We start from the raw sequence: 18926 nt of genomic DNA on the forward strand, positions 1-18926 counted from the left end.
GTAAACTGAAAAACTGAGATAAACCCTAAAGATTAAGATCACCATTCTGCAGTCAATCGATAGATTGCACACACCCAGACACACCCACAGCCACACATATTTTATACCTTTACATGTCTGCTTGCTGTCCTCATAGAGGAGATGTTCCTGCAACTTTTAGCTTTTGACTGTGACTACCAATCATGACTACTTTATATTTTTTCTGTCCATGTCAAATGAAAGTTGTATACTTAAATACAGTAGTTTGCTCTTACCAGTCACATTATAGGGTACTTTTTTTATTTTTATTTTTACTACCATTTAAGGAAACAATTGGTTTAAAGTATGTAAATCTTCTGATGGATTAGAGTGTCTTCTAATCACGGTGGATTAGAGTGTCTTCTAATCCATCAACGTCAACATTAAGTCTGCATTAATATTTGTTTGCACAGTGTTTCCAGGTCATACTCTACCCAGTGATGATAATAATGATGATGCGACTTTGATTAAAATTAATGCCGACTAAATGTTCACTGTGATGGATCGATTTTCATACTGTAAAGCAATAAATGGAATCCAATAGTTGCTGGCAATGATTGGAAAAATATGTTTAAACAAAAACAGCCAGTGTTACTGTTTTTTTTTTCTAAAATCTTCATTTATCATTTAATCAGAGCAGTGATTTTCAGCAGCAACAGACTGTGACCCACTGGCACTTCCTCACCTGTCAAAGGAGTGAAACTGCATGGGCAGCATGGCCTGGGCCTGGGCCTTGGCAGCTGGGTCTGGGTAGGACACGGGCTCCAGTCCAGCCTCCATGCCCTCCACTGGAGCTGCCACCAGGCTCTTCAAAATCTCCTTGATGTTGATGCCCTTGTTGGGCTGACTGATGCTGATGATGGAGGAGGACACTTTCAGCACCTCCACATTGGGGGATTCAGACATGGTCTCCTGGGACTTCTTCACCTCTGACGACAGTGTGGATATGAGCTCACTCATAGCACCTGGCACTCCCACCCTGTGGTTCAGGTCGGACCCGTTAAGGACGCCGGCTACCTGCTCCTCTCCGATCCCCGAGTCTGTGTGGGGAAGAGAGCTTTCTATGTGGAGGTCTTCTGACGTCACAAGATAGTTCTTACCGCTTTCAAACGCTAGGGGTGTTTCTGTAGAGCACACAAACAAAACAAGGAGAGACTGCAGTTAGCCTCAGAAATATATTTACACATAAATAATTCTAATAACAGTATTCTATAAAATGACCATCTTATTTCGAATCTGATTATTCATTAAACAATTTGAGTTTCATTTCCATTTTCATTATCATTTATGATCGAGTAAGTAATCATTTACAAAATTAAAAAACAATAACACATAAGAGAATAAAAAAAATTCCCAAAATGATGTTTTCAATTGGAAATATTTGTCTTATGAAACGTCTTCAAACTCAAAGTTATCAGATTTTCAAAGAAATGAAAACAAATCCTGACATCTAAGCAGTAAGAAGAACCATCTACTGTTTGGTACTTTTAATAAATAAATACATTCAGAGGTTAAAATGGTAAATAATGTAATTCAATTTCTTACTCCCTCCACTTAATTGATCTAAACATCACACATGTTTATCACAATGAGCCTGTTTAGATGTTAACTTGAAATTAACATAATATTTCTCAAGGGTAGTAAGAAATGGGGATTTTAAACTAAATAATTCAATACCCGTGCATGAAACTGCATTGCAGAACTGGCTTTACAATCATAGCCAAAGTGTAAATTTAGCATGTGCAGAAAGAGCCACATGCCAGGGCAGCTTCTTAGATCTCTCTCCAGAAGCCCTGATTCTCCTGTGAGATTATCTCCCTGTTATTCTGCTTCCATGCTACAAAAATATGAATCCCCTACTTCAGCTTCCTCCTACCTACAGCCACACTGCTCTAATGATCTGGGACATGATAAACTGTACACTGTACCTCTCTGTACACACGAGGGACTGAGTCTTAATGTGATCTGCAGCAGTGTGTTCATACAATAGAAACGGGGTCAAAACAGGAATCAACTTGACCCATTAAAATGTGTGTTGTTGCCCAGAAGCTGCAGAAGCGCCTTACTACTCAAATTCAGATTCATCCTGACCCAGTGCTTACCTAGATGCAAGGGCAGCCATTTTAATATTCATCACATGCCCCCAAACGAGGTCAGTGGGGCCTTATTTAGCCTGCAACTCGTCTGGCTTCCTGGTCCATCAGACAATCGTCTGCCACATGCTGTCTGGAAAATTCCCCCATTTTCTGGTGAAATTTATGAAGGCGGCAGTGTGCCTCTCTCCTCCCAGCAACCTCTATGATCCCATTCTCCTCTGGTGGATTGCTTGCCTAATGGGCACTGACAGATGAGGCTGAAAATAGCAAGCCTGGCTTCCACTGCCCCAAAAACCCACAGTAGTTGGCCAGAATGTCGCTGCTTTCTCATCTCTCAACTTCTCACTGCTCATCCTCTCTTTCTTCATTATCTTTAAGTTACACTTGCATATTTCCTGTGGCCTCTCTCCCCCCTCCTCTATTTACACTTCACCGTTTGTCTGAATGGAAGTTGATAAATTATGCTCACTCGTCCGCTTCATAATAGCAAGTTGGCATCGCAGCAGACATTCTGTTAAACCTCATAGGCAGCCACTGATTTCCTTTCATGTGACTTAATGTGTGATTTATGACTTGAGGCATATACTACCTTTTATTTCAGTGAGAATGTTGATGCCTATTCAAGTTCATAACCACTATCTCCGGCACCAGTCTGTTTGTGTCCCAATTTAATTCTATGCGGTGCAATTAGCAGAGCTCATGAATAAATCATAGGTGAGCCGATGGAGTGCAGGCAGGGTATCCCTGTTATTCTACTGAATGGGCTTTTAGCTCTCACAAGCTGGCACCAGAGTAACACAACGGATTTGTGTAGATCAGGAACAGTCATCTCAGACAAAGATTAGGAGAACAGAAGAATGGATGTCAGAAAGGCAGGGCACAGCTGTCAGCACCTGTGCTGGTTGGTGAGTTGATCTCCTGACGCATGCTGCGGCTTGATTGGCTGCATATCCTGGCAGTCTCACGTTGGGGCTCGAGGATGTCGCGGTATTTGGAGACCATGAGGACAGAGATGAAGTATACCACAGCTAAAGCCAGGAACTGGGCTTGCTTACTGTCATCCTGCGGACAAGAATCACAAAACAGTCATGTCACTTTCTATTCAGAAGATTGTCGTTACACACAATCCACTGCTGCCGCTGCCTCGAATTCTTTCTTCACAGTAAATGGATCTTGCATAAAGTGTGACAACCTTTAAAGCACTGACATATTTCTAATACTTGCTTTAAATGTTGCTTTGAAATATGCTTAATAGGTTTTTGGTGTTTCACCTGTTGATTGTAAGATGTGCTGCACACCTGTTTTTTTTTTCACGCTTATATCACTCACACACACACACACACACACACACACACACACACACACACACACACACACACACACACACACACACACACACACACACACACACACACACACACACACACACACACACACACACACACAGCTCACTCACCACATCACGAAACACCACAGCGCGGAGTCGATTGATATCCACGTCCTGCAGAAGGCGATCAGGGTCCTTGATGGGAGACAGGTTACTAGGGACAGTCTCTATAGCTGTCTAAAGCAAAAATATGACATGATATGACATGCTACTCTGTTTACAAAGCTCAAACTAATACCATTTTGCTATTAAGTATATTTTTACATGGCTTCAGGCAACAGAAAAAAGATAAGATTGTGGGTTTTGATACAGGTTTAGCAATGGGGTGCAGATGGCACATGGAATGGGAGAGCAGATTTTTCGTCACTATGTAGGTCACATTATGAGAGGGGGCCAAAGTGTTTTTAGAATAACATGCATTGTATAGATTACATTTTCAACTCTGAGTACAGAAATCAAAGTTTCGGTGCTGTGGACAGCTGAGACAGGTGACATGTGACATCACATCCTACCTTACTGGAAGTTACAGCATTTTGCAGCATTTCCTGAGTCTTGCTGTTGTTGGGAATAGAGGACATATTTCCCCTTTCTTTGTGCCGCTGCCTGCACTCCAGACAGTTCCTAACAGCTACACAACACACTACACACAAACAGACACAATACAAATAGTCTCTCATTATACAGTTAAATGGGAATTAACTGTTGATAACATGCATGACCTCTTTAAAACTAATCAGTTATCTCCAATGACTATTTGTTCCAGACTGACGGAAGAGAGAGCGGAGTGAAATCAGCAGCCAGACTGATTTCACACCAAAGGCAGTGATTAGAGATTGTGCTTCTGAGAACTATCTCCCTTCCCACAGAGCACAACTTGAAGTCAACAATGAAGCAAACACAGTCTCAAAAACACACAGACCCACAGGCACCAACAGATATAGACACAGATAGTCTCGTGTGCGGACAAAAAGAAACACACAATTTCTATGATTGCTTTGTGAGTCGAATAAATAAAATAAAAAAGCTAATTCAGAATTTTTGAGTTTATCCAAAAAAGTCCGTGATTTAGTAATTCTGAATTTATTAGATCTTTTTTTAATTTATTTTTTTACATACAATGACACATTCAAACACAGGAAGTCCTATGAGGCACAGTAATGAGAGACAAAAAGCTGCCTGATTACACAGCACATTATTCTCTCTACTTGTTTTGAGTTCCCAATAAAATACAGTTTCATTTTCGCTGTTGGAAACTGCAGAAAAACTCTGAGCATACTGCAGTCTATCATACAATTACTAAAGGATTCTTAAATTAATTAGCTTTGCTGATCAAACAGTGAATTTTCAGGGATTAGAGGAATTATTAGAACGCGTGAAGAGAATGGCAGTTTTCAACTGATTTATTTTTCCGTCAACAAACACTACATAAAGATACTGTAATTCATTCACTACACCGCTGCACTGATTGCCATCAACAGCAGCAAGCACACGCTCATGATCTCACCAAGTCTGAGGCACTGACGCATCAGACCACCGGAAGACATGTTCTTTTCAGCCTCAATCTCACTGAAGTTTAGGGAGCTCGAGAACACCAGGACATCAACCATGACCATGAGACGGGACAGGAAAGTGATGGCCATCTCTGAGGACATGCCCTGTGTTGCCTCGATGTTCTCCATCTCAGTCTTGCAGGAGCAACAAGGGAAACATGACATATGGAACAACAAGGACACACTGTCATCGTTGGCTGTGATTAAAGCATCATTCTTTAAACAGCAACATGCAATAAAATAAGGAAAGATGGGCATATCACACATATAAATATAATTCGTGGGTACTGCTGAGTTTGGGAAAGTGGCACACAGCAGCTGCATGGGCCACTTTTATCATGTAATGGTGAGTATGGTATCTGAGAAAGCAGCGATAATATTGGAAATTCCCAAAACCGGTGGAGAGTATTATCTGAGTTCAGCTGACTATCCAGCTCCACCCTAGGTGATATCTTGTCAAATGCTTTCTGGGGCATTGAACCAAAGGAGAGAGCCACGTTTTGCTTCTATCCTTTGTGGAAACAGAGAGGTTTCCTAAAATTTCCTAAAAAGCCATCTGCTCCAGTCCAGAGGGAGCATATTACATTTTCAGCTCAATCTTACGAGTCTTTAAACAAATTGGGTGTAAACAAAGCATGAAATTAGGGGAGAGATATTAAAAAAGCACAAGTACTAACCTTGGTACTCTAGAGGCCAAAGAAAAAGATAAACAAAAGAAGATGATTAAAATCGATTCTAATTTAAGACTGCAAATTAAATTTGATAATTGTAATAGATTGATCAGAGAAAACATGAATGACAAATAGGAAAGTTAATTACAAGCATAAAAAATTGTGCCGAGGTAATGTCCTCAGCATTAATTGTAGCAGAGTGAAGCTGAGCAAATAAAGGCAGCTTCAATCATTATACACAGACACGTTTTATTTCCCACAGGTACACACTGTATTGCTGTTAACACCGATGACTTTAGAGCAAGCAGTTATAATAAATTACCACTAGATGGCATTATTCCCCTTCACTGAAGTCAGGGAGGTGCACTTACAGAAGGAGAGGTGGCCGCTGAGAGAAGTGGCAAAATCCCTCCGCAAGCGATAATGATGTTGTCGACCATTTGAGAGATGAGATGGATGGTGTTGTGGACGAAAATTATGTTCTCATTACTATTAACAAAGTCCATGACAGATTTGGTGGAGTGGCTCCAGAGAAAAGTGAGAAAAAACAACAACAACATTATTAGGGTCAAAATGTTTTTCACATTATACAAATCTGAGCAATGCACAGTAAGGTAAGAACAGGAGGTATAAAGAAGCCTGATGTCAAAAACAGCTATAAAACCTCGCGTTGGGAGGAGTAATCTGTGTATCACTACTTGCATCAGGTTCACACTCCCTCTCTGTGTCTTTCAAGTGCACATGAATCACTTCACACACCTCCTCCAGACGTGGACGTCGCTCTCCAGTGCAAACAGCAGGTCGGTGAGCAGTCTCTGGTGCACGGCCGACCATTTGAACTCTGGGATGCGGAACATTGTTGTGCGCGGGCCGGGGCTGAACTGACGCCGCTGTTCCTCGGTCATGGGCGTCCCTCTGAAGCCAAGGTCCACACGTATGTCCCTTTCCATCTGAGTGACGAGGCGGCCATGCAGACTCTGATGGGAGATCAATTATAAATCACCAAAACAAATGGGTTTGGCATCAAATAGACAATCACTGTCTATCATGACATACTGTATTCAGGCTAGTTACTAATGCTCTTCATCTGATCATAAGTGCACCCATAATCACATATAATTCCACTGTGAATGATGAATTGTCAGTTCAGAGTCAGTCCTTGGATAATTATGTCCGACCTTGACGAACAATACAAGCTCAATGCAACCTCTAAATATAAGATGAATGAGTCAGCAAGGTGCTGCAAAAATCCTGTTTAAAAAGCAGCTGCAATGAATTCAACATGAGCAATTACGCAACAGACTAGAGGGGTTTAAATATAAAACCTGCCTCCCACCGGCCCTCCATCAGTGACCCAGTCGAGGCAAAAGAGTCTGACCTCTGAGACGGAGCTGGCTCATATGAGAAGAGGGAAGCGATGAACAAGTCCCAGGCGATGACTACAGAATAGTGGTTGTCTTTTTCTGTCCTCCTGTTAGCTCAGCCAACTCCTCTGGCAGCCCAGTTTCCTGAGTCTCAGAGGGCCGATTCCTGATGTGTACCAGGCTTTCGTGTCCCCATAACAAGCGCAGTTGTGGAAAGTAAGACCTCTGTGGGTCTGTTTACATAGAACTGTTCACTACAGGCCAACCCATCCTGACATTAACCTTTGTCTCCCTCCCACATTCGTCCCACTCCTCATCTTCTTCTCTTTGACTTCTATTTTTCAATATTCATGATTGTCCACAGTTGTGCTTCCCTGTGGCTGAGAGCTTTAAAGTATTTTGACTGTGGTGAAATGAGTGAACCTCTTTTTTGTGTTGGATATTACCAGAAAACCTATTTTACATCAATAAACTACATGAAGATTTAGTTTCAGACTGACCTGTGTGGTGGTTGTTGTCTGAATCTTTTTCATCTCCTTGTCATTGCCATCATCTGATCTCTCCGTGTCAGAAGTGTTGCTTGTTGCATCTACTGCACTGCTGGTCTTGCCAGCCGAGGAGTCCCGTTCAGATTCTGCTGTGGCTGTGCCCTCAGGGACCTCAGGTCCTTTGGAGTAGGTCTCAGCCTCGGTACCAGCTACAGAGCTGATCCCCTCTAGGGCTGACGGCAGTTCAAACTCATCCTTTTCCAGGATACTGGGTAAGGAGCTGCCTGTCACGTGAGCTAGAAGGCTCAGTTCATCACTAGCTCTGGTGTGGACCGGCAGCTCTGGGCTGGGCGGGACCAGAGGCTCAGCTGGACTGAGATCGGCCAGTAGCTTGTCCTCCATGCTGCCTGTCGCCTTGCCAAACAGGAAGTTGTTTCTGAGGGGGATGTTGTCCTTGTCATCACCTAGTGTAATGAGAGGGGCTGCATTTTGGTCATCCATGCTGCCCTTTGGCAACAGCACACTGCTGACATTGAGCTTTTCCACAGCAGCACAATAAACATTATCCAACAGAGAATCCACCTCCACCAGTGCTCCATTCTCAGACACTGGCAAAGAGTCAGAGGACATGTCCATGTCATCCAGCTTGACCTCTGTGGCCTCCACCTTTTCAGCCTTGATGTCCACCAGGAGGTCGTGATCTTCGACGCTCACCCCGTCCACTGTCCCCCCTGTTCCTTTCAAACCCTCTTTGGGCCCCTTCCCTTCAGCCAGCAGGTTGCGCGAGTCTGCACTCTCGTAGTCTGTCTCACTCTCCGGTGTCTGGAAGTTATCGTCGATTTCTCTGATCTCAATCACACCCTGAATGCCAGAGGCCTGAGCAGATAGACCAGAGATAGTGCTGACCAAACCCTTCTTCCCTTTCTTAATATTCTCCTCCTCTTGACGCTGGTACTCTTCATACATCTTGGCCAGGTACTCTTTATGTGCCTCATATGTCACCTAATAAAAGTTAATGTTATAAACATCATTAGCCACGTGTCGATGATGTAAACTGAAAAGCTACAAGAGGCATACCGGCTAAGATCAGACAGAATACATGTCTCCCTTAACAGCAGAGGTCAGTGTTTCCTCTTTGTTGTACGGTGCAGGACTCACCTTAGAGTGGGCTATGGAGAGCGTGTCCACCCACACCCGCCACCCTCCCCACTCATACTTGATGGCGTGGTAGAGCAGAATGCGGAAGATGTTGTACATCATCTCGCTGATTTTCTGCTCTTCTGAAGTTTTAGGATTGATGTAGCCAAGTGAAAACATCCAGTCCTGCCACACGGAGCACTGAAGCAGACACCTGCATAACACATCACCAGTGTGAATTTAATAAAAGAGTTTCAGTCATTTAAGCAAATCTGTAGCTTAACTTTTGCATTTTGCCTTTATTAGACAGGAGCAGTAGAGACAGACAGGACATGTTTGGAAAATAGAGCAGTGGAAAGACGTGCAGCAAAGAATGGGAATTGACCCTGGACACAGTGCTGTATGCACCACAACCACTCCGCAACCAGGTTAGACCTTATCAAGCATTTATAATGAGTGTTGTTGGTATGATTTTGATGTAGTCCAAATGTTTATTATAATTGATTTAAAAAAACAGAAGCAATAAACATTCAAAAATAATTTAATGGAGTTATAATTCCTGTTTCTCCTCAACATCTTTCTTGAAGTCAAAATAACATACCAGTGTTATTTGGCATTTTGGTATTAACGTGACAGACTGTTATTAATTTGTCTATTCGTAGATTCATTTATTTGTGTATTTGGCTGCAGTATCTCACAAATAGAATGCCAAAAGTGAAAAGCAATTAAGTGCTTCTTCAATTCAACAATTTTATATGACAAAGCACTTTTGCCTTTTCATCTTAGCTAATTATGTTGTCGATGTAAGTCTGTGCTTTCCTTAGAATGATCATTTTAATTGCTGTATGGCCTACAGTGTGTGTCTGTGCATCAGAACAGAAAGATCTAATCTTGCAAAGGAAAAAGAGAGAAAGCAGGAATGAGAGCAACTGTCAGACACTGTCACAGAAACATCTCCTTGAGAACACGTGCATGTCTCAAGATGATTTATCATCTATATGAGCTTGTCAGACACGGTAGACAGAGGGAATCTGAGTGTCTTTTGACTCTTTTCTTCGATACAGGAACCAGAAAGATAATTAATGGAGTGGGTGAGTAAAAGGTGGTGAAGTTCTGCTCACCGTCTGTTCTCTCGGCTGTTGCTGAACAGTTTGATCATATCTGAAAGGAAGAGCCGTCGAACCTCCATCAGCTCAGTGCTGGGGGCAGAGTTCTTCAATAAAGTTGCCACCACCTTGAGAATCACTAAACCACACGCATGCAAACAGGGATACGAGCCCATATTGTCAGTTTTACCGGATAACCAAGTACTTTGGAAAAGACAAGACTCTGTGACACAGAACGGGCTTACTTGGGTTCTGAATCTTGACAGTGGAGTCGGGCTCAGGATGGGGTTTGTGAACTACCTGTGTGCACGCCTGCTCTGTCAGAATCTGGTGCCGCAAGCAGCGAGAACACGTCAGTCAGATAAAAAATCACCGCCGCGGAAATGCTGGGACATTTGAAAAGAAAATGTTTTGTTACCTCGTAAAGAGTGTTGTAGGTCGTCACAGTCACAGTGTTGGTGTGCAGCATGAGCCTCTCTCCCAGGAGAGTGAAGAGGCTGTGTGTGTGCATGATCTCCACCTTTCTCCTGTGGATAAACACACACACACACACACACACACACACACACACACACACACACACACACACACACACACACACACACACACACACACACACACACACACACACACACACACACACACACACACACACACACACACACAGAAATAATGGTGAAGTGCGTTGTTTAGAGCTCCCTAAGCCACCAAAAGGATCAGTGAGTGCCGTCAGCTTGCTTCCCTCTTCTCACCCACAGAGCGCCGGGCTCTGGAGACAAGTGTCAGAAACTGCCTGCTGTCATAAATTGGGGGAAAATGTGTTGGAGGTGTGTAGGATAACGAAGTTGGCCTGTCACTACGAACGGCTCCAAGATACAACGGCTGAATAGGTTCAACAGCGGGAAAACTGTTTCCGCAAACAGCAAGAGGACTGCTGTCAAAATGCTAACGCGCAGCTTTTCTACTCTGCTGCCAATGGCGCAAGACAAACTGGGACTTTCCTAATAAGTTGACATTTTTTTGTATTTTGCAGAGGGTGGCAAATTGGACACTCGGGAGAAGAGTCGAGTCTCTCTCAACTGTATAAATACGGAGATTTGGGAGAAAAGGGCAGACTGATGATGCATTGCAAGCTGAGCTGCAGTGTCTGGCTGTAAATGCTTTCATGAGTGTAAATCCAGACAATGTCACCCTCTTTTCCCTTGAATACACTTTAAACTATCAGCTAAGATCATGAAGGCACACAGTTTTCAACTATGTGCTCTGGATGGATGTGAGAAAAGATGAAACTCTGCTGTTAGAGAGATAAGATGATCAAACAACAGGATGCATATTTAACTCTAAAACTGTCATTGAAATGTCCTTTTCATTATGTTTGTTTAAACTTGTATAATTGTGGGGAGTGGTGGGAGGGCTGAGTGATATGGAAAAACACAAACATTATGATATTTTTTTAACAAATATCTTAACATTGATACTGCAATAATATTGTCAGGGTAGTTATTGGTGCTTTTACTAAATATTTATGTTTCTTCTTTCTTTTTGGCGCATACCCACAAAAAGTTGATCTGTGCAACAAAACCTCTTTATCGGATTGACTTATTACATGAAGATAGAGTAACCAATATCTAACATTACTGTGCTAACACATATAATATTACAAATTAAACTAATAATCTCACCAAAGCACTGAAGAAACATCTTTATTTCTTTATGAGCAGCACTTAAACCCAAAGTGAACTAGATTCTATTAAAGCTTTTAATAGTAAGGAGACAAAATCATAAGGATATAGGCTTTTCACTTGTTCCCGAGGTCGTCTAGCCGGGGCCTATACCTGCTCTATCTCTCCATTTAGCCGGCCCCAGTAACACCACACACAGCACTACGCTCATATCTTCCCCATCCATCCTTTTTTTTTTTTTTTATCTTGAGCTCTCCCGCTATAAGCGTTCTCTCTTCTCCTCTCCAATGTGCACCATACAGATGATATGCTGACAGCCTAGTGGGTAGTTTTATTATATATTTTACTCTGCAGGACAGTAACTTGGGCCTGTTCCACTCTTCTTAATGGTTTTAGGGCACAATGCCAAGAATCCAGGTGCTCTACAAAGCAGTGCACCCCTTTTTTGCAAAACTGGCATCTAGTCAAGAGGTTTTTGGCTTTTCTGTGTGGCAGCAACAGACAACTCTTCTCTCTGATTGTAAAGCCTGATTTATGGTTGTATACTTTCTATGCTACTAGCTTATGTAACATTGTTAACATTTACATTGCATGGACATGGAAAGGCTAAAAACAACTAAACAGAGTAGATTACAGCATAGAAGAGACCTATTGTTTGAAAAATTTGAGGACTCATTCATCTTCAGACCTCATTATAAAAACATTTATGAACATGTGACGAGAATCTCCAACACAGCCACCAGAAGGCGTTACTTACTTGTGGCCCAAATGCTTCAGGAAGTAGCCGAGGACTTTGAGGGATTGTACACGAATGCTTTCACTCTTCGCGGTCATGAGCTTGTAGATCACCCTAAAACAGAAAAAAGCAGCAAAAACTGGCAACACTACATTTTCTTGATGGAATAAAGTAGAGCTCTGTTAATGAAAAGTAAAATGAATGTCTGAATGAAAGCAGCAACCTTTTCCTCAGAACTCGCATCGTGTCAGCATTTATATTTTTTAGGATCACATGGGCTAAGATTGATCATATCACACCGTGAAATCAATGTTAATATTATTATGTTTCTCATTAAACATGTGAATCACTCATGCATCACACGGGTACACAGAAACAGCACCACCATTAGGTATTTCAGGTTATCTTGTGAAATAATCTTTTTCATTTTTGTGCTTGAACAGCAGATAGATGGTGTTGTCCCCCGAGGAGCTTACCGTATTCCATTTTTCTGGTCAAATGCGGGAATCATGGAGGCGGGATGCTCAGACATGAGGGCTACCACCAACTGCAACACGTCATGCAGATTCTCGTCCTGCAGACAAATCAGGGGACAAAAACAACTATAGAAAAATAGAAATAGGAGCAGGTGAAGAGAGAGAATACACTTAGTTTTTTTTTAAGACTAAATTTATGTATCTTGCAACTGTATCACCTGCAGTTGCAGAATAAACCTGGGCTCATGGTACTCCTTACAACAATTCAAGCAGCAGTGGCTTGCTATTACACAATGCAGAGGGCAGTGGCAGTCAAAATGATCTTTTCATTGAATTTGAGGGCCTCTCCTAGAACTGCAATTCTAAAGTTCACCGGTGACCTTGAAGCTGAGGGAAGAAAAGTTGCACACCAACACACGGTGTAAATTTTCTTGGAGCAGAGAAAGACTCTCACATACCTCGTGCATTGTTAACAAATAGTTCAGGATGCTCTGTAGTTCATCCTCCTTCACACCTCGGTCCTGAAGGAATACAAAAATAAGAAAACAGAGTAATTGCATTATAAAGTTACAGCATGCGCACCAATATTCTGACAAAAAGTATCACAGTATTTCAGTCTTTCCTCCAGGTATTAGTCATTTCTGGATGAAGAACTCAACTGTTTCAATACCTTGTGAGTCAATTTTTATTGGTGTTCTCAGACTGGGTTTGTGAATGATGCACCTGTGTTCCTGCAGCATAACACATTGAACAGCCTGCTTGCCTACAAAGTTTGGCCCGTTGATAACACGTCGACTCCAAGCTCTGTTTTCTATCCAGTATTAAAAATCCTCCTAGTTTTGCCATGCAATGGATAAGTATCAGCAGAAACATGGCAGGCTGGGAAGTGGGCAGCAACACGCAACAATGTCGTGTAAAACACTGAAAACCCAACCAAATCTTTAATATTTCAGTTTCATTGCAGTACTTTTATTATTGATTACTATTTTTTTATATTTTTTTTTTATTTTTTAAAGAAAGAATTAGGTAATTGAATCAAAAGTAAAATGTTAAAACTGCAATTGATCTAATTTGTGAAGCTGGAACCCACAAACGTTTGGTATCTTTACATAAATGATAAATAATTATTTGAAATGATCATTTCTTAATCTTCTCTTGACTAACTAATGAATTCATTACTCACTTTCAGCACAGCTGGTTTTCTGAATGTATTAAGTGAGCACACCAGTAGAATGTTTTAAAGAATAAATTTTTTTCCAGTGCAGTCGGGTGAGGGGCTGCGAGGCATGAAGACAGGTGGGATGTACCTTCAGGATCAGCTGCTTCAGAAAGAGAAGCATGAATGCCCGCAGAGAAATTATTTCTTTCTGGGTTGGCCTTGGACCATCTATAGTTTGAAAGAAAGTGAAAGAGAATACAAAAAATGAGAAAGAATCAATCCTTTACTGGCATATTTTATGCTTGATGTATTTTTACAAGTTCCTTTTTGCGGGGGTTTTGTGAGTGATGATGAAATGTTCTCACAATAAAGTCTTATTTTCCTGCTTTGAACTTTTAAGAAAAATAACAAAACAGGAACCTCAGTTGTTGATTGTTTTTCTGTATCCTCAGCTTTGTTGATTTACTGAATTCACCATGAGCGTGTGAATCAAAAGTTCACCAGAAAACTAGACAGTGGCATTTACAGCCAATCTCTTCCTCTGTAAATGAAGAACAATTTGTGCATGCAGCATGCAAAGTCAATGTGTATCTCTTGGCCACAGCACAGTGTCCAGGCAGCCAGCCCAAGGTCACCTTAGTCACACCTGCCCATCACAGTGGCCAACATCTCATTAAAACTATCCAGAATGCCTCTGCATACTTAAGGTCACTTTGACACTTTGAAGTTAGCGCTCAGCTCGTCAGCGGTCGTGTTGTGAATTAAGTTCATGACGGGGATTGATTGCAATATGAGGCTGCCATCAGGTGTATATATGCTGTGCAAATAAAGAAGAATTACAGAATATGACAGGAGACATTGATTAACCATCGTATCACAGAGCTGCTCCTGCTCTCCTGGTTTGCACAGGAATTAATTTTCACACAATTAGATAGTGATCTCCTCTTTTTTTTTTTCCTTTTTTTTTTCTTTTAGCCAAAAACTGTTTTAATGTACACTGAGAAAACACTGTGATGGGCTGCAGCAACAGGCAGATCAATGCAACACAGCTATTCAGTCAGATACAGCAGGAAGTACAGGCCATGGCAGACATTACCGCTTATAACAATACAAACAAATCTCCTTGGGATTACCAGCACTCTCACCGTAGCAGAATTGTGGCAGTAAAACTTGGTAAACATTCACTCATCCCTAATGCAGCTAGACCAGGTAGAAACACACTAACGCGTCCTTTTGTATTTGCAGAGGTATCAAATAGAGTAACTGGGACAAATACAACAAGAAAATTGGTCACTTTGAACTGTCTTTCTTCTCCTCTCAGCTCTGATAAACTCCAACCTCCACCTTGGCCAGACACATGTTCACTGGAAATGGGGACAGTGCCGTGATGACAAATACAATGGCAGCTGACACCTGACCATACTGTTTCAACAGCCGGTCAATGCAATCAATGAAGAGGCTCCCCGAGGTTGCAGGAGGACGGTAAGTGCCACTGCATCCCAACACTGATTAATAGAGGGAGAAAGGAAATCCCAGTGCAGGGCTGGAGCCTAACACGGAGTGGATGATAAGAACATTATTACTGCAGCCACATGCATCTAAGTTATTCACAACCAATTATGCTCAGCAGCTCTGTATAGCTCTTGTTTCTTGTTCACAGATTGCCTTATTCCCTGCATCCCAAGGGCACAAGGAGAAAGAGTTTATTGAAAAACGATTTATGTCCATGTGATTAATGCAGGAATCTTATTACAGCTTATGGCTGATGATAATAAAGTCTTGCTACATGACATAGCGTACATCCTGTATACTTGTACCAACCTTTTAATATAAAACAAGGAGGATTATATTTTCCACCCCTGAATGCTTGTGAAGAAACAAATGCTGATTAAACTTTCTCAAATGTATTTTTAACTGAAGTAGCAACAACTGGTTTATGACAACAGAAGTCGTCTCAAGTTGTAACTAATACCTGCTTTTGTTGAAGTATCAGAAGTATGTGGACTTTAATTGCAATGGCTGAACATTTCAAAAGAAACAGGACAACCATGAGGGATAAAACATGAAGAGTGAATGGGCAAGGAACCCTTCTCACACTCGACAACCTTTCTAATGCACTGCCTTAACCTCCATTTGCTCTGGTGGATTTCCGAGGTGTAAATGTCTAAATCTGACACCAGGCAGCGTCGCATGAACTGCATGCAATCACCAAACCGTTGCCTGACTTCCCTGTCTTCCCTGTCATCGGTAATTTGCGTCGTACATGAGATGAATTCGTCAGAATCAAGGCACATACAAAAATCAATGCAACCACAGCCTTTGAACGGATTATTCTTGTGAAGTACCTCTCTACATCTGCCACTGGTGATCTAAATCTATAACGGGGAGAAGACTGAAGCTTGAAGTGAATGCAGTGGCTGGCCAAGCAAGTGTGGTGCCTATTTCATTACTCATTATTTAGTAAAACAGAGGCAGGGCCGAGACGAAGACAAAAGAAAGTGATAGAAATTGAGACAGATTATGTGTAGGCTTGTGGGTACATGTCACAGGCTGAAAGAAGTTGAACAATGAGCATCTATCTATGAGTGCCTCCACTGAGTCTGCGTATAACCGAATGATACATGGCTTTAATTTGATAGTACTGTCTATTAAGACCTGGGGAAGAAAAAAAAAGGGGAGGCACTTCCAGAAAACGAACGAGTCGCTGGAGGAGATGTGTTTTAAATGTCCTCTCTGTGTCCTATAATGGAACACTTCATTATCTGCTTGGCTCTCCCCCTTTTTGTCCGTGTCTTTTGTTTGGTCATTTCTCAGTTAAGAAGGACAGAGAGAAAAACGGGCCTGTCAAATCAAGCACAGATCAATGAAACCAGACTCACTTTGAAAATTACATACAGCACGAAGGTAATCCATTTTGAGATGTCTTCCACAGAATCTCAGACATTTTCTCAGCCCATTAATACCAGCGACTCAACAACAAGCAGCACTGTAATTACACCCCTAATTGAAAAGCTTACATTAAGGGAAGGCTGAGAACCCAGTGGAGGAAGGTGGCCGACTAATGTGTGGCATAGTTCAGTATGTGTAGCCCAGTGTTCCCCATAGGTTGGTGGTGGTGAGTAGCAGCACACGTCTGGGCCGATACTAATCTCTATGATTTGGTAAAAAAAAAAAAAAAAAAAAAGACGTAACAAAAAGATGAGACAAGATTTAATGATTTTTTTTATCATTACTTTTTTGGCTGGAATAATTTAAATTGCTTCTTGAGTTTCCTGTATAACCAGTAAGTGAGGAACAGGAATGGATATTGTTAAGATGTTAATGATACTGCTGCTCTTATTTGGACTGCTTATTGATCCAATACTCTAATGATACTGTTATTCGTTATTTTTGGTTTGTTTCTAAGAAAAAGAAAAACACCACAACATGACTTTTTCTTTGACAGTGTTTTTAATGTGCAGTAGTTTGTCTGCAGTCCCAACATCACTAATGATCTGCCAACATCAGTAACGATCCACCCACATCACTAATGATCCGCCCACATCACTAATGATCTGCCGACATCACTAATGATCCGCCCACCTCACTAATGATCCGCCCACATCACTAATGATCCGCCCACATCGCTTTTGATCCGCCCACATCACTTATGACCCACCCACATCACTAATGATCCGCCCACATCAATAATGATCCGCCCACATCAATAATGATCCGCCCACATCACTTTTGACCCGCCCACACCACTAATCATCCACCCCTGCTCTGAGTGATAAGAAACTGAAACTGAGTTTTTGACAAACAGCTCGAATGATGCTCTGACCATTTCCAACCGTATTCATGAACGCACCCAAACTGGTAAACGGTTACTTTTAATTGTTTAACCATGTTCGTACAATTTAGTTGATTATGTGTGAGCCGTAAGCTGCTTTCATATTGGAGCACCAACACATGAACTTCAATCTTGTGGGAAACTTTGCATCTCTTTCTGAATGTGACGGATTTTCTGGATGTCTAGACAGATTGTTCGTGTTTCAGTCCGCACATTTTGTTTACTTATTTTTGATGGTTAAGCAGGTCTAGGTTCTATATAAATACTGTAAAAAAAAGTCAAAACACAGTCGACAGAGAAATACACAGCCCATATTTAGTAACTGTGCTGGTTGAACCTAAATAAGTTTGTGATGTCACAAACTCACGCTCATGTCATATGTCCACAGCCCACTGTCCAACCTTTTATACTGAAGAAAACACATGCAGCTGTCCAAAAAAAAAAAAACTATGGCTGGCCTGGACCTGGGTTAATCAGCCAATCAGAAGAGAGGGACACTAAAATCAATGCACCTCCAAGACACAGACCAAAACAGAGAAGATTAAGAGAGATATAAAACTGTATTGAGATGGTTTTTGGTACTTAAAACCACCAAAATGGATATTAAGTCTTTAAATGGAACACCGTAAAAAGTGTAAGATATTGGACCTCTGAAGTCAGGAAGAGTGAGAATGAGAAATATATGTAGAAGTATATGCGGCCATTTTATCCTTGCAGTCTGGAGATCACCACCACTATTAAAGGGAGATCAATTAGGCTCACTACCAGCCATAACAGATCAAGACGGTAGGCCAAGTGCCCTGATGTGTTTCAATATTCAGCCAACTGTGACGCTGCTCTTGAGAATTGATTCTCATCTTGCGGTTTTGATAAATGTAAAAGTCACTTGTGAACTGCTGGCAGGGGGATAGAAAAATCCTTTTTGGAAGGAACAATTTACCTCTGATCACACAACAAGTTTTACCTCCAGTTTGTCAGAACACAAGTGTTGACCTTCAACAAGTACATTTTATTTGGCCTTGGTTGGAGCATAAACTGAGCTCTCCGAACCAATACAAGACAACCCAGATTTTACAACAATGATAGTTTCAGAGCAGAATAATGGACAACACAAAGAAAATGGCATTTCAAGGACACTTTCACTTTCAACACAGCCTGCTGGGTGACATACTGTTGCTTCACAGACTGAGGATGCCAGTCATACTTCTGGCCCAGGATTTAGAG

At 41.7% G+C, this 18926-nt stretch overlaps 1 protein-coding gene across 1 annotated transcript in view; it reads right to left on the reverse strand.

The window, feature by feature from the left end:
- Positions 1–18926, reverse strand: part of nbeab (neurobeachin b) — a 185485-nt gene that overhangs the window by 101289 nt on the left and 65270 nt on the right. Inside the window, exons 14-30 of the mRNA XM_069707305.1 lie at positions 14019–14098; positions 13170–13232; positions 12712–12809; positions 12257–12349; positions 10236–10344; positions 10063–10144; positions 9833–9956; positions 8733–8925; positions 7587–8576; positions 6482–6699; positions 6094–6247; positions 5729–5737; positions 5006–5186; positions 4014–4141; positions 3571–3636; positions 3008–3176; positions 704–1142 (exon numbers count right to left, since the gene is read on the reverse strand). Coding sequence (XP_069563406.1) covers positions 704–1142; positions 3008–3176; positions 3571–3636; positions 4014–4141; positions 5006–5186; positions 5729–5737; positions 6094–6247; positions 6482–6699; positions 7587–8576; positions 8733–8925; positions 9833–9956; positions 10063–10144; positions 10236–10344; positions 12257–12349; positions 12712–12809; positions 13170–13232; positions 14019–14098 — 3196 coding nt within the window. The remainder of the gene's footprint in view (positions 1–703; positions 1143–3007; positions 3177–3570; positions 3637–4013; positions 4142–5005; positions 5187–5728; positions 5738–6093; positions 6248–6481; positions 6700–7586; positions 8577–8732; positions 8926–9832; positions 9957–10062; positions 10145–10235; positions 10345–12256; positions 12350–12711; positions 12810–13169; positions 13233–14018; positions 14099–18926) is intronic.

Source organism: Brachyistius frenatus, unplaced genomic scaffold (genome assembly GCF_029030835.1).
Source record: "Brachyistius frenatus isolate BFR_SWC_R1_liver_20210118 unplaced genomic scaffold, ASM2903083v1 Contig_68, whole genome shotgun sequence".
NCBI classification, from domain to species: Eukaryota; Metazoa; Chordata; class Actinopteri; family Embiotocidae; genus Brachyistius; species Brachyistius frenatus.